General features: G+C 40.0%; 1 protein-coding gene across 2 annotated transcripts in view; it reads left to right on the forward strand.

The window, feature by feature from the left end:
- Positions 1-16,951, forward strand: part of Adgrl4 (adhesion G protein-coupled receptor L4) — a 102,300-nt gene that overhangs the window by 55,973 nt on the left and 29,376 nt on the right. The window contains 8 exon segments of one of the 2 annotated variants that reach the window (NM_022294.1): positions 1,741-1,890; positions 4,627-4,776; positions 5,143-5,213; positions 6,331-6,510; positions 6,624-6,807; positions 8,013-8,129; positions 13,653-13,855; positions 15,556-15,732. In NM_022294.1, coding sequence (NP_071630.1) covers positions 1,741-1,890; positions 4,627-4,776; positions 5,143-5,213; positions 6,331-6,510; positions 6,624-6,807; positions 8,013-8,129; positions 13,653-13,855; positions 15,556-15,732 — 1,232 coding nt within the window. 2 annotated transcript variants of the gene reach the window in all.

Here is a 16,951-nt window from a genome sequence, read left to right on the forward strand (position 1 = left end):
GGGACAGACCATGGTTACCTGCCCTGCAGGGGATCTTCTTCAGAAAGCTGTAACACTTTGGCTGGTATAGCCAGACCAAAGCTCTGAGGAATCTTTCATTCCTGCCAGACCAGAAAGTCCTCAGATTCATCCTTTCTGGTTTCACAGAGAACAACACTTGGAGACCCCTATCACAGAACGAGTTCTGCCTCCCCTGAGTGGGCATAACACCCAAGCAGCGTGGTAGCTAGGCAGCCAGACAATTTGGGCCTCAGGAGAAGTTAGCACGGCATGAACCTCACTGCAAGATGGAAACTGTATTTATTTTATCCATGGCTGCTTCGGCCCATTCTGAGATGGGACATTTCTAAAACATCTTCGGTAAAAGATGGACACAGAGTGAGGTCCCGGGGACAGTAGTTCTTCTAACTGCTCAGACATTCTACGTGGGCCAGCGCCTACCATTACTGTGCTATCCCGAGCACTTACCCCTGGAAAGTGCATAGCCACAATATCAAATTAAGTAACACACACCTCTGATTTTTTTAAAGGACATTTACATTTTTACTAATATATACCAAGTACCAACAGTAAGTTTCATTATGACATTTCTCTGAATGAATGCAGTGTATTTTATCATATTTAACTCCAATATATTTTCTTATTTTTTGTTTTTTTTGGGAGCTCCGGGTGTGAGCACTGCACCAATATCACCTGCCCCCTTTCTTCAGCCCCTCTGTAACTCTTCTTGAGTTCCCACCCTGAGCCTCACCCAAATTTAGTTTTAGTTAATTTCTTGTCATATATGTGTAACAGTAATAATATATATGATTGCACTTATATGTATGTTATATGTTATATGCATGTAACAACTGTGTGTAAATGTGTTTGTAAGAGCTATAAGAACAGGATGTCTGCTACTAGCGAATGTCCTCTAGACATTACAGAGAAACTGTGCCCACAAAATATCAACAGTATGATTGCCAGGACAAGACATACATAATGACATTACCAGTTGACACATCAAGGCGGATGAGGGAAAATATGCAAAGTTCCACCCCTAAATGAAAATCCACATATGGTCACCAAGTAACCAGTCCTCAACATATACATGTGAGCAATGCTGAAGAGGCCCACTTCTGCCTTTCATTAAAATGGAGAAGCCAATATACAAATCGGACTAAAGTTTAAGAAGCGTTAGTTTCAGAGGACAATGGATATTATTTCATGAACTATCAATGCTAAATATAAAAACGTTGCATGAGCTTAATCCTGAATGCTAGTAACCAACCTTGGTTACTGTCATTAGGGCATCATATTGCCATTTTATGCATTCAGGAGTTGAAATGCCCTATTTGGTCAAAGGTGATAGGATGGCAGCCATCTGAGAGAACAGCAGTGTGAGGCCATCAAATAGAGCAAGGACACCAATGGCCATGGCACTCGTGAACTCACAGAAGCTTGGCTTCGTGCTTAGGGTCTTCACAAGACCAGACTCATGGACATTCAGCTATGAATAGAGAGAAGGCTCCTGGGGTCCAGCCCTCCCTTAGGAAGCTGCTGGCTGTTGAAGGCTAACGAGGGAAGGCATTGTCCTCAGTGGCGATGTGACTGGGAGCTGTTCTTCAGTGAGCTCCAGGGACAGCTCCGCACTCTCTTGTACATGTTGGCATGAGATCACAAAGCACATGTCATATTGCTATGAGGACGCAAACGAGGGAAAGAACACTAATGGAAGAAGTTGTTTTGCAACATTTGCAGATGTAGACGAGTGCAACGAGACCTCCGTCTGCGGTGATCACGCTGTGTGTGAAAACACGAATGGAGGATTTAGCTGCTTCTGCGTGGAAGGTTATCAGACCTCCACCGGGAAGACGCAGTTCACGCCTAATGATGGCTCTTACTGCCAAGGTAACGTATAGCCTTCCATCTTAAGCTATATAAAATATTTATGACATTTGTGGAGTGTCAAAGAGACACACTCCCAATGACAAATGGGCCCAGGTTAAAAAAGAAAAGGCCACAAAAGAAAATCAAGAAAAAAGGCAACAAAACTGATAATAGTGAAAGGGGTGGTTCTGGGAAGAGTGGGACCAGATGGAAGGATGAGGAATCAGGATGTGCTATGAGGAATGATGATGTGCGTGACGTCATCAAAAGATAGGCTGTGGTGCTGCATAATGTCCTGTGGACGTGGCATGGCCACTGTATATACAAACTCACAGCACCTATGGTTTCCTACACAAGATCACTGCAAAGGTAAGCCAGTTTAAAATTCCACCATGGATCGCAGAGGGTCTCCAGGCCTAACCCCTGTCTGCGGAGTTATTGGTATTTGATGGCTACTGGAAGTAGAATGACCTTTCCTTGGGAGTATGACCCCTGATAGGCTTCTCAAGTCCCAGTGGAATAGCCTACATGTATACAGGTATAGCGGCACCATTAGAACTCACAGGCTAATATATGTAAAAAGAAAAATAGAGAGAGGAAGAGAGGTGAGAGTGACAGGGGTTGGGGGAGAAACATGAAGAAGAGTCTTGGTGAGAAATGGAAAATAGATATGGTCAAGGTATAAATCTATAAATTTTTCTAATAATAAATATATATTTTTTACAACAAGAAAGAAACTTGAGCCAGTATAGGGGAGACGTAGGAAAAAAATGTGATCATAAGGCATAATCACCCAGGGTGTTTAGAAGCCACTGTGCCGCAGGACGGAGAGACTTGAGTTCACAGACGAATGCTCTTACATTGCTTGAGGGTTCGTTTTAGATAAAGTTCATGGTGATATTGCACATTTAAGGAAATCAATTTCTTAGAGAACAGCCACCTCTAACATGCCAAAATACGGATACAGGAAGAATGTATTAAATGCCCACCCATGAAATAATTTGCACCATTCATGATGTTTAATGGGTCTACACACAGCCTTATTTGGGCTGCTTTCCTATTTGAGCTTCTGAAGCATCACTGGGAAAGGAGGGGCTCTTTGGTGACATTCATGGCCGCATGCCTGCCATCACTGAACTTGGAAGACTCTGGAAGAAAAATAGTCATGAATTCAAGGGCCGCATTGTGAGCTCCGGACCAGCATTGGGAGACGCTTGTCTCAACACGAGTGAAAGACTCTTTGGCTCGAGTCCCACATTTCCCACCTGGTTGACTTTATCTTCCCTGTTGCCTCGTTCTTCCCAACTTCTATGCAGCTTGGAATGCATGGATTGGTGGGTCCTCCTATCTAAGAGTCAATACTCTGTGGCTCTTCCCATGAGTAGTCAGTATAGGATGAGTCTGTGTAGGATGATAGCTTCTGATCATATGAGCAAAAGTAGACGAGAAGAAATATAGATGATGAGAAAAACAGATGCTCCTTTAGAGGCTGAGTACTTGAGCTTCTTGATCACACGCACCATAGCTATGTAGGTGTCATCAGGAGAGGGATTTTCTAGCCTTCCACTCTGGTGATGGTCTTTATAATCTAGTACCGCCACCTTCCTAGCTAATGTAGAGACCTTCCGGAACCAAGCGCGAGGCTCGGTACTGACTTTCTTTTCTGTGCTTTGAGTTACATGTTTCCCTGTGCTTTCCTTGTGCTTTTAAATGAAAAATTGGGAACAGCTGAACTGAAGGCAAACAGCCCGATGACATTTTAGAGTAGACTTTAATAGCTCCCCTCCTTCATACTGGTAAACGGCAACGTGCCACTCTGTTATTTTAATAATCAAATTGTAAATTAAGATTGCAGGTTCATTCATTAATCTAATAGAAAGTGTTTCTGAGATGCCAGAAATGGGCTTAACACACACACACACACACACACACACACACACACACACACACACACACACACACATACACACATCTTTGCATTAATTTAAGGTAATGATCTGGACTATTCCGTTCCTTGGACTCATTCCCCAACCTGACTGCATATTTATATTGTATTTATAACTTTAAGGCACATTTCACTGCACTGTGTAAAATTTTAAATTAAGAATATAAATGATGTGAGCCTAAAGCCCCAGCCCCTTCATTACGGTGTCAATATATAGCTATTGAGAGCTTCTGACTTAATTCTCTGCAATTTATTACTTCATCCACACTGAACTATGATGATTGCATATTAGAATCACAGTCCAAATGTAATATGAACAAAGGTAATCAATCGTAATAAATCTTAAGAGAGTCGAATCACATAATGTGCTGGACCTTAGTTTTCAGTTAAATCACACCCAGAAATGAAGCCTCGAAAAGAAAGTGGGCCCATCTTTATTCTCCAAATTCCTTGCAACCGAGTTACCATCAGTTTAGCCTAAGACGAGCAGGCAAATAATTTTAAGTGCACTTTGAAAAATGAGTCTTTATTAAATTAGAACTAACTGTTACATCTTAGATGATGGGAATAGATTTACTGACTTTGTTGATGAATCACGCTACTCAGAAAACAATTTGAGAGTGCGGCCCATGAATAACATTTTCAATAGCCTGTCAAAATGGATTGACCAAATTAGAGTTTTCTCTCTTTTGCCAAATGATGGGATTTCCCCCGCTTTCTTGTATCTTGTTTCGTGGTGTGAAATCACATGTAATATTGGTACGAGGACACAAGTGAGGAAAAGAACACTAATGGAAGAAGTTGATTTGCAGATGTAGACGAGTGCAACGAGACCTCCGTCTGCGGTGATCACGCTGTGTGTGAAAACACGAACGGAGGATTTAGCTGCTTCTGCGTGGAAGGTTATCAGACCTCCACCGGGAAGACGCAGTTCACGCCTAATGATGGCTCTTACTGCCAAGGTAACGTATAGCCTTCCATCTTAAGCTATATAAAATATTTATGACACGTTTGTGAGGCATCAATGAGCTACAGTCCCAACATGCATGCCAGGACTGACTGAGGTAGAGAAACTATATTAAGAAAGGTGTGTTGTTTCGCTTAGTGGAAATGGAGGCACCAACACGCTGGCTCCCATTCATTCTTCCTTAAACTGCGTTCTTCATTGTTCTGTGATACATTCTATGTTCTGGAACTCAAATGGATCCTCAAATGTTAAAGAATGCATTTTTAATGTCTAAATGAGCAAAATCATTCAAGTCAACATGATCAGCTTAGGAAAAATGGATTGCAGACTCACTGTGGAATGTGTTTTCTTTTTTCTACAGAAATTGTGAATTCAAATTGCCACTTAGAGCATGACTGCATTGCTGCAAACATTAATAAAACTCTAAAAAGAGTAAGTAGACACTTTGGGTTGAAATATATTTTATTTTGACATTTTGATCTGATTTAGAAGCACTACCAAAGTTCTACTCGGAAACATCAGCAGTTGAACCTCGTGTATTACTTACGTTGCAGATAGAATTAATGTGAAACTTCCAAAGCATTGTAGAAGACTTTATCCTGTTTAATTTATGCTATTTTTTTCACTATTTGATGCACAGGAAAATTATTTTCAACATGAAAGAAAGTTGTTGAATAAAATGGTAAAAACACACATGGCTCAGATCCAGCACCACATTCCAAGGAGAAGTGGTTTAATGCAACCAGATTTTGAACTTCAAAGTGAGCACTTCAAAGAGGAAGGAAAGTAGGAAGGTCACAAACGTGTTGTTATGCGATTGAGATTGGGTCACACTATGAGGGCGAAGCCCTGTCATCATAAACTCAGGAGCACTGCCCTGGAACACAATGGGACTCAGGCTACTGACGCATAGTTTTAACGTTAGTTCTCATAAGAACTAACAAATTTAAATATTGAGATGGGTTTATTGGGGAAAAAAGGAAGTTAATTTCGAAATTATTTTTTCAATCCTCCCTTCAAGTAAGCTCTGCTTGTCTCTTCAGTGTACTCAAAACTTTCCCAGTTACTTGGGAATTATTTCTAAACAAATTCTGTTTTCATTGCTACATGTCGTGATTTCAGTTTAACCTGATAACACATTGTTCACATATGACAAGGAAAGCAGCCTCTGCTCTCATTGGGTATGCAACTCATTCTGTTTTTAATGTATGTGGTCTTGTGTCTGATGCATATAAGGGTATGTGTGATTTCCTCAATCACTTCCCCCTTAGTTACTGGGACAGGCTCCCTCCCCCTCCTCTTCCCCCCCCCCTCTCCTAGAGACAGTTTGCCCAGAGATCTGTCTCCACCTGCACCACCCTGGGATTACAGGTAGGCTGCCACACACAATACTTTGACACAGAGCCTGGATGTCAGAAGGCCAGTCCTCAAACTTAGATGTCAAATGTTTTCCTCACTGGGCCAACTTCCCAATGCCTTAAATTTTATGTGTAAAATAGCCCCTCACAGAAATCTGATTCTCCATTTCTATACTCACTCTTTTCCTCAGATTGGACCCATAACAGAACAGCTGACTTTACTCCATGAAATCTACAAGAATTCTGAGGCTGAGCTTTCTCTGGTGGATATAGTCACATACATAGAGATACTAACAGAATCATCCTCACTACAAGGCTACATAAAGAACACCACTTCGCCCAAGGATGCCTACTTCGGTTCAGCTCTTACTGTGAGTATGTTGATATTTAATCCATGGTGGAGATGATGCTGCTTTGACTGTTTCCTTTATTTCTGTTCAATGTATATAATAATATTTTTAGGGATGTGTTTTTCCTTAAATAGGAATTTGGAAAAACCGTCAATAATTTTGTTGAAAAGAACACACATGAAATGTGGGACCAGTTACCTACAAATCGTAGAAGACTCCATCTCACAAAACTGATGCACGCTGCTGAGCACGTCACCTTACAGATCTCTCAGAACATCCAGAAGAATACTCAGTTTGACATGAATTCTACCGACTTGGGTAAGGCATGGAAGTGAAAGGTCTGCTTCAAAGCAGCAGCATTTACCAAGTCAGACAGTAAGGACCAGTTCTTGACATATTAAATTATACACAGATTTTTCAATGCAAAAATGAATGTTGATTCATAGAACCAGCGCAATATGAATGAAGAACCATGCTAACAGAAAGGTTGATGTTCCACCTAACTTTATTGCCTCCCCTTTTCTATTCATAATCTGTTTATCATGAAAAGTAGCAGAAGGTATCGCTCCCTTCTCAGGACCACCCAGTGGTCTCCTCACCTTAACCTACAATAGTTCCATGAGAAATTATAGATATAGTGTATTTAAATTTCTCTTTGGAAATGCTTTTGCCTTGTGATAACATGAGGCATTTCATACTGCATAGTTTACTGAAAATATACTAAAATTAGGGCTAATGTTGAAGATGGTTATACATGGTTCTGAAGAGGCAAAGTGTTCTATTAAGAAATCATTGTGTGTGTCTATATGTCATTTCTAACTGGTACCCTGCTAGACAGTTGCATATTGACTGAATGATTGATCATCTCATCTGTATTCATCACTTACCCAAATTAAGAATGAAAATGATGAGGTTAGTACGTAGGCACACTATGCCTCTATGTTTCTGCATAAAGGACATGCTAATGTACCCCAAAAGTGAATTACTACTCAGAAGTCTAATTCTGTCAGTCTTTCCACAGTAGGTTATGTTTTCGTTCTGGATAGTGTCACAGGTATTTCCAAACTTTTGACACTGAGACAAGACATTGTCATCTACAAAGTTCACACTGTGAAACAAATGATTCAGTTGCAAAGAGGATCTCAAAAGTACGCTGAAGGTTTTAATTGAGTTTATCACTTTGTGTGATACCATACTCATTGCTTTTCTAGGATACAGCGTATGTGCTGTAGATGGGGCAACCCTGTAAGACACTATGGTCTTCACTGCTTTAGGAACTGTGTGTGAATGCTTCTGCATGTGTAGAGATTTTCATTTTTCTTTTAGCTCAGTAAAGATTAGAACATGAATGCAACAGCCAAAAGAAAAACAAATTTCCAAGGTTTGTATGCTTTGGGGGACTGTGCACTATGTTGTCTGAAACTGAAAAGAAACTATGTCCAATGCAAATGTCTCTAAATCTAAAACTTACATTGGTTAAACTAATTTTAGTATGTTTCTTATTTCCGTGGCTCTTATTTCAGCTCTCAAGGTTTTCGTTTTTGATTCAGTTCACATGAAGCATACTCATCCCCATATGAATGTGGACGGAGGCTATGTAAAAATATCCCCGAGGAGAAAATCTGCATATGACCCAAATGGTAGGACTTGAACATCTTATGCATGGTTGTGGATTTTTTTTTTTTTTGCACTTTTTTTTTCCTGGAGCTGAGGAATGAACCCAGGGCCTTGAGCTTGCTAGGCAAGCACTCTACCACTGAGCTAAATCCCCAACCCCTTTTTTGCACTTTTATTAGGTGTTCTATGTATTTACATTTGAAATGTTATCCCATTTCCTGGCTCCCCTTTCCGTTTCCCCCTTCCCCTGTTTCTGTGAAGTTATTCCCTCACACCCACCCACCCACTCCCACTCTCCACTATGCCATTCCCCTTCACTGGGAAACAAGCCCTCACAGGCTTCTCTTCCTGTTGATGCCAGACAATGCCATCCTCTGCTACATATGCTGTTGGAGCCATGGATCCTCCATGTGTACTCGTTGGTTGGTGGTTTAGTCCCTGGAAGCTCTGGGGGGTCTGGTTGGTTGATATTGTTGTTCTTCCTCTGGGGTTGCTAGTAAGTACTTAAATGTGCACTTGGCTATGTCACAGATGTATGAGCAATTTCCTGTAGAAATATTTAAGTTCATATTCATATTATCCATGTCTATACTCAAGATTTCATTCTGACAGTACTACTGAAGTGAATCTTAACCAATAATATCCTGATTTTCCATCATGAAACCAAATTCGTGAATGTGGATAGGAACACGTTTAGACTTTTGTTTGCATCCATCATCCCTTAGCTTTTGTATAGTGAACTCTAAGTCACGCAGCTTTAAAAAAAAATAAAACAGAGAATGCTGGTAGTGAGCAATTTCAGTGATTATCTAATTGAACAATCCCATTTGGCAGATAATGGAACTAAGGTACAAAGTTAATGGAGTTCTCTCCATGTTTACCAGCAAATAGTTTAGAGGGAAACTAGGAAGGAAAATGTGAATATAGAAATCAACTCCACAAGCTCTTATGTGTCACCTAACTGGGGTCAAGCAAGGGGTTAGGAATTTAACTTATGTCACCATTCATCTCCTCTTGGAGCAAAATGCACAGAAAAATCCTCTCCATCATAGAGAAAGTTCTGTCGTAGTTGTTCTCGAACAGGTAAAGATATATTACTAAGGGTAAACATGGATTGGAGCCTTTCCTCAGAGTGGGTGGCAATCATAAATATAAATGAAAACTAAACAGTAAACACACATAAAAACCACTTTATGGACAGACGGACTTTATTTTTAATGACCATTCTGCAGACCAGGCTCATGATATTTTCTTTGCTTTATTTCAATTCATTCTGATTTCCATTGCCTGGGAGGCTTTTTTTTTCTTCATTCTTTATCCTCGATGTTATTTGTTTTTTTTTTTTTCTGGTCAATGTGAGAAACATATAGTTACAAAACAAATGAAAAATAACCAAGATGCATTGCCATTGAACCCTTAGCTCATGTGCTGCTAAACCATACTGTAATCAATGAAGCATACATATAATATTTATGAATATAGCCACGGAACCTGTTAAACAGTTGAAATTTCAAAGGCAATTTGAATAGTGTTTAGAAGTCATGGGAAACGCGTTGAAAATACCTATTATGGTGACAAACGATGAAACTGTCACGGAATTAAAATCTCAGAGAGATGCTGACTGATTGTATGGTAGCTTTGTTATGTTTAATGACGATGCACATAAATGCACAGTTGAAAGGGATGATAATCTCAGACCTCAATAAGGCGGAGGGACAAAATGCCTTTTCCTCAAGGTTAAGTCTCAAAAGAAAGAGCAAATGTACAAACTGTTCTCACCTCCCAGTGATGTCTGCCTCTGATTTCACTTGTGAAATTCATTAGAAAAGACACACAGTAGCATTGGTAGGAGTGCAGAGGAGATCAAGAGACACAGATGGGTTCTTTTTTAATTATTGTGTAAGCTGGATTTAGAAATGTGATAGGGACAGGATGGGGTAACAAAACAAGATTCATTTCTCTGAACCATAGTTTTATGATAAAAATATAATAGACTTCTGTTAAGGAAGTCTACATACTTTCTTTTAATTCCTTGTAAAATTGGGATAATAGTCAGATACGCAAACAGACCACTAGAGAACTTTAGAAAAACCTTTAACATTCTCCAAAAGAAAGGATCGGTAAAGTCACCTGGGAACAAGATTCTTAAAGAAGGTCATTGTAAAATCCATATTGGAAAACTTATTCCCGAAATGTAGCATGCAGGAAAATCTTAAGTTGTTTGAACCTGTTGCTTTTTCAGTAATCTAGGATGTCAAATATAGTTGCATCACTGGGGAAAGAAACGATTGGTGGCACTTCAACACAAATAAAACAAACAAAACAAATAAATATAAGGGAAAATCTAGCTACTAACATATATATATGTTACAATATACACACATATATATGTTATATATATATATATATATATATATATATATCTTAAAATGATGACCCTGAAACCTTAACATAGTAATTTTCACAAAATAAATACTTACACATCTGTTCTAGAAATTGAATGAAAGGCAGTTTTTGTTCTTAGAAAAAGATATGCAAATACTAACAGAGTATAGAAAGAGGACGGGACAAAACAAGATAAACATCATAAATCAGAAATGAGAGCAAATGGAATTCAGTATGAAATGGTGCACTCTTTTCAAATGAGTCTGCATTTGCAACCCATTTTCTTGGTGAGTGAGCCTTACCTTTTAGTAGAAAGTACAGTTTTGTTGTGTTGGAATATCTGCAGGAAATATTAAAAGGGGAATGATTTATTTGACTCACAGTTTGAAAGGACCCATCTAAGTCAGTCCATCATGGGGGCGGGAGGGCTGACGCATGAAGGAGTTCATGGCTCAGGGAAGTGGATAGAAAATTCCATGCATCCCAAGGAATCGAGAAAGGGGCTGCAACGGGAGTCAGATTCACCTTGAGAGCTTCAGGCCTGGTGACCCACTTCCTTTAGGCCAATAGCGTCTCCTGAAAAGCTCCGTAACCTCCAGGACATGCCCACCAGCTGGAGACCAAGCACTTAAAGCACAACTGAGTGGGGAACATTTCACATTCGAGTCTGGTAAGGAAGTTCAACAATCAATTAGTTCTAAAGTTAGCAAGAAATTGTCAGAAGTAAAAATGTTTGTAATTCTGGATGGGGAAAAGGAAGAGATGCTAAAAGGATATTCATCGAGGAAATACAGTGGCAGGGGCTGGAGTTTTCTATGGCATCCCTTGTCTAGAATAACAAATCAGTGTTTAAAATATCATTTCAGACAATAGCAATTAATAAAACAATTTAAAGTCACCTTTCCTTGCCAACTTTTTATTTCAGTTCAGACCTTTTTTTTTACTATGACCCCTAAGAAGTATCTATCCTCCTACGTAGACCTGACGTTTCTGAAGTTTTAAGTTCTTCCTTCAAGCCCTAGTCAATGGATAGAAGGCATTAGCATCATCATCATTTCTAAGAGTCGTGATGTCACGAACTCAATACACCCCACTGTTCTACTTAGGGTTCTATAACACTGCAATTGCAGGGAGGAAAGCAATTTATTTGCTCCCACAAAGGCAACTGGAGGGAGGAAAGATTTATTTGACTTATATTTACAGTCCACCATGAATGCAAGTCAAGGAAGAACCTGATGGTAGGAACTAAACAGAAACCGTGGAGGGACTCTGCTTATTTGCCAGAGTCCATCCCTGGCAGGGTTCAGACCCAAGGAAGGATGCGTGGAATACTTCCTACATTTAACAACAATGGGCACAGTGTGCTTTTTTTTTTTTCTTTCTCCTCCTCAACCCCTGAAGTTCTCTGATACCCATAATCTATATGATTTCAGTGAGCAGATAATATCTAACTCAGCACATTTGTACATAAGCAAGTGACTGGTTGGTAGCAATTGTAGTTACAGTATAGAAAGCTGACAGACTACATACTTAGGAAATTCTGATTTAATTATTGGCACCTAGCATCTCACCATACCCTAATCAGGAGATCTAATTCATTCTAATGCCCACGGATCTCAGCACAATAGTAACCTGAGTCAGTCCCTCAGCCTTGCTTGGCTCACCTACGATTCTTCCTGTTAAGTCTTGGAACCAACAATCCAGCCAGACCTTCCTAACCTTTCAGTAAACATCTAGCTGTTGTTTGGCACAGGTCAGTGGACAAATTGTTGTCATAACTAGGTTTCCATTGGAAGAGAAGATCCAGACGTTAGCTGGTGTACCCACACTAGGGCCTTGTGTTGACTCAACTGTATCACCATTATTAACAAACAGAGGGCTAGTGATCTGTTCCGGTCCCACGATCCTCGGAGACAAACCAAGTGAATCACAGCCTTAGCTTTCTTTTACTGATTCTGAAGAAATGTCTGTCACAGACAAAGTGAAAGTAAACCCTGCCAATAGCAAAGCTAAGGATGCAAACGCAAGGCAAAAGTGAACCAAGCATTCCTTCGGGAAAGGCCAGGAGGATCTACAGAAACATCCACACAGGGCTTGCCGTGTGGGAAACCAACTCCTCAGTCCTTGTCGTAAGGAGAGCTGTCTGTCTTACACTCATGCACCTTTCCGAGCAGAGGCTTGGGCACTGCCACTGATTGGCTCCTTCCCAGGCTTACGTGGAGCTTCCCTCCTCATATCTCTCAGACGTCTACATGGCTAGTAGTAGCGTCACCCACACTGGATTGGTCCCTCCTATATTAATTAACAAGCAAGAAATTGCCTCAGAGGCACGCTCTCAGGCCACTCTGATAGAAACGTTTCTTCAGTTTGGTTCCCTCTTCCCCAGGAATTGACACACAGGTTTAATCATCACATCGACTAATAGCTATTTAAAGATTGGTGTCTTCCGAGCTGGTAGGTCAAAGAAAGGTTCTGTGGGGGAATCTATGTTAAGTAAGATCGCACAACAATTAAAATGAATAGAGATGGATGTACTTTAGAAACTATACATCACATGATCATATGGAAGGAATGGGTGGTATGGAGGGACCCAATTGTGTGACCACGGAGTTTTCTGAACATACGATCGATATTTGTGTTTGTGATTCTGGAGCATTGGGCTGCATTCAGGTACTGCTTTAGAGTAGTGCTAAGGTACAACATGGCTCGTCTGACTCCACAGAACTCAGCATTATGAGGAGGCACCGCAGAGATGACGAGGTTGCTCTCAGTAGCGTGACCCATCTGAATAAGTCCTCAGTCTCCTTAATCCCAACTCATTTGCTCAGGGACACATGGCTCGACGCTTACCTCTCTAGGGAAGAACATGTCTCAGACTCTGGCTCTCTGTTAGGATCAGGCTGTCAATATGTCTAGGAATACTTTTCCTCCAACCCCTGTTTGTGAACCAACCTATGGTGCCATGATAGTTGACAGAGGTCAAAGAATGTAAGAAATGAACGTCATACGCTAATGCACACATGGGATATTCCGCCTCGTATTCCAACATGAACCGTTATGATTTCCATACAGTATAACGCTTGTCTACTGAGATTTGTGTGGAAGACGTTTAATATATTTATATTTATGAGTCCACTGACTGCATCTGTTTGATTGCACAGGCAACGTCATTGTTGCATTCCTGTGCTATAGGAGCATTGGCCCCTTGCTTTCCTCATCTGACGACTTCTTACTGGGCGCTCAGAGTGACAATTCCAAAGGAAAGGAGAAGGTCATTTCTTCAGTGATTTCTGCCTCAATTAGCTCAAACCCACCCACACTGTATGAACTTGAAAAAATTACATTTACACTGAGTCATGTAAAGGTAAGTTGTTTTCCGGTATTATTTAAAACTGTCGTACATTCAGCAAACTAGAATACACTTCGGTGCCGTTACTTTAATTTATAAGTGAGTTTTAGAGAATAAGAACATCGAAAAACAAAAAAGGTGATACAGTTTTTACCCTTTCTTCCTCTCAGGGATGGGAACTGAAGCCAAATCTTTCGATTCTAAGCTTTCCCTCAACCAATTAGCTGCAGCCCCAACACTCAACTAGTTTTCTATAAAACATTTTGCATTTCTAGTTTTTTTCAAAGTCTCTTCTCAATACTAGTGAGTCATGTGTGAAATGTTCTAGAATTAAGCTATTTTCTTCTTTTATTTTTAGTACATTACTAATCTTGCCAGTTTCTGTGACCACATCTTTAAGGATATAAAGTTGTCCTTTAGGAGATTGTGAAATGGCTCCAGGAGCAGGCCTGACAACCTTAGGTAATCCTTCAGAACCACATGCTCACCACAGAAGGCAAAACTGACTCCTCAAAGTTGCCCTCTAATCTCCACATAGAGGCACTCATACACACTCACACTCACTCTCAGACTTACACACACTCACACACACTCACTCACACACACTCACACTCACTCACTCACATGCACACTCACACACACTCTCACACTCACTCACATACACACTCACTCACTCACTCACATACACACTCACACATACTCTCACACTCACTCACATACACACTCACACATACTCTCACACTCACTCACTCACATACACACACATACTCTCACACTCACATACACACTCACACATACTCTCACACTCACTCACTCACATACACACACATACTCTCACACTCACTCACATACACACTCACACATACTCTCACACTCACACACTGATGCTCACTCTCACACTCGTACTCACTCACACTCACTCTCACATTCACATAAACACATACTCTTACACTCATACACTCACTCTCAGACTTACATACACTCACACACTCACACACTAACACTCACTCTCACACTTCACACACTCTCACACTCGTACTCACACTTACTCTCACACTCGTACTCACACTCTCACATTCACATACACTCATACTCTCATACTCATACACCCACACTCTTACACTTATGCTCACACACACTCTCACAGTCAAACTCACTTACATTCACACACATGCACACACACTCATACTCACACAAACCAATGTGCTATGCTCACATGCTCACGTGACCAGACTTCTTTTAGGAAGAGCCTCTTTGGCCTACTTTCTATTTCATTTTCTTCTTCTTTCTCATTTGCTTCTCTTGTTTTATAATTTTTTTATTTGCAAGTAGAATGTAAGATCAATAGTATATACACACTGTTTGGGTCAATAATGTATTCTTTGTATATAACTGACAAATGGTTGAAACAAAAACTAAGCATTTGCTGAATAAAGGCAGACGATGAATGTTGGTAATGCTCTTTCTGTTTGAAATAGACATGATGATACTTGATAAAAATTATCACAATTCAGCCAAATAGAAAAAAGGGTAGTATCATTACAATCTGCATTTCAGGTCTGCTACAAAATGACAAGTGTGGTCATTTATCAGCACTGGTTCTGTGTTGGTGTTAAGTGTCATGCCAATCCTATCAATGCTGCTTTAAATACAAGCAGAGCAGTCCTTCTGGGTGGTTTCCTCTTTCTCTCATGAGTGGGACATCTGTTTTTCAGCTCTCAGATAAGCACCAGACACAGTGCGCCTTTTGGAACTACTCAGTCGATGACATGAACAATGGCAGCTGGTCATCTGAGGGCTGTGAGCTGACATACTCCAACGACACCCATACTTCCTGCCGATGTAGTCATCTGACACACTTTGCGATTTTGATGTCCCCCAGTACCTCCATTGTAAGTCAAGAGTCTGCTTGTCTTCACAAAGCTGCAGACTTCATCATCCTCAACCTTTCTCTTCTCACCCTGTATCATTGAAAAGAATGATCCTTTTACGTATTTCCTTGGGGCTCAACGATATGTTTAATATAACTGAAAGGTCTGTGGTCTTCGTTTGGTTTGGTTTGGTTTAGTTAGGTTTGATTTTGCTTAGTTTGGCTTCATTTTCTTTAGTTTGGTTTGGTTTGCTTTGGTCTCTAACTCTTTCCATCTCTTCTAGGATATGTGTGAAATGGAACTTTTAGGTTATTTCCTATCAAGAACTTACTTAACCCATAACCTCCATTAGGTTGCATGAAAGACATAATACCTTTTCATTGCTCTGGATTTTGTACATTGTAAAGAGATCATTCTCTTTATAGGTTCATTTTGATACCTAATAAATATTTGGCACATTTTTTAAACTAATAATCTATAAGAACATAAAACCTCAAAGATTTTCAAATAAAAAAAAATCCTTGTAATATATGTTTTGCTTCAGTACTATTTCATTGGATATTATTATTAATTATTATTAATATTTATTGTTGTTGTTGTTACATAATTTCCTTCTTTGTATCTCTGTGTTGCAATCTTCATCAGTTTGCTGTCCTAAGCTTCTGCACCAGGTCACTAACTTCATTCCATTAGTACTTACAATGATAAAGTCTATTAAGTGCCGTAATAGATTTGATTGAAGTAGTATAAAGGCCGTCCTTCCCACTGTGTGAAACAGGGTAAGCTCAGATTCTTCACGTGAAAATGAACAACTCCTCTCCATGTCACTCTCAACCGCGCTCTTTGGCCCTCCTCATGCCCCGTTTTTCTTTCACCTTTGTTTAATGTGTTTTAGACGAATCACCTCATAGACACAAGCCTTGGACTCACCACTGATAAATCTGTTTTAATTAACCACTTTCCCATTACAATGATGAATTACCTTTCCAATATCATGCAACTGATGGTGATAACATTATTCAGGCATGTACTAATATATACTATGCTTAGAAAAGAAAATCACTAATTATAGTGCTGTTAGCCTTCTACATGATTTATATCCGATTTCTCTGGATACTAAGTACAGGTTTTCCTCATCTAAATGTACATTTTTATTTTTACATTGTATGAGCACTTTGATTAATGCTTCCCTGAGAAGTTCACGGGGGATTGTAGTCCCTTCGATAAGTCGCTAAGTCTT

Source organism: Rattus norvegicus, chromosome 2 (assembly GCF_036323735.1).
Source record: "Rattus norvegicus strain BN/NHsdMcwi chromosome 2, GRCr8, whole genome shotgun sequence".
Taxonomy (NCBI): Eukaryota; Metazoa; Chordata; class Mammalia; order Rodentia; family Muridae; genus Rattus; species Rattus norvegicus.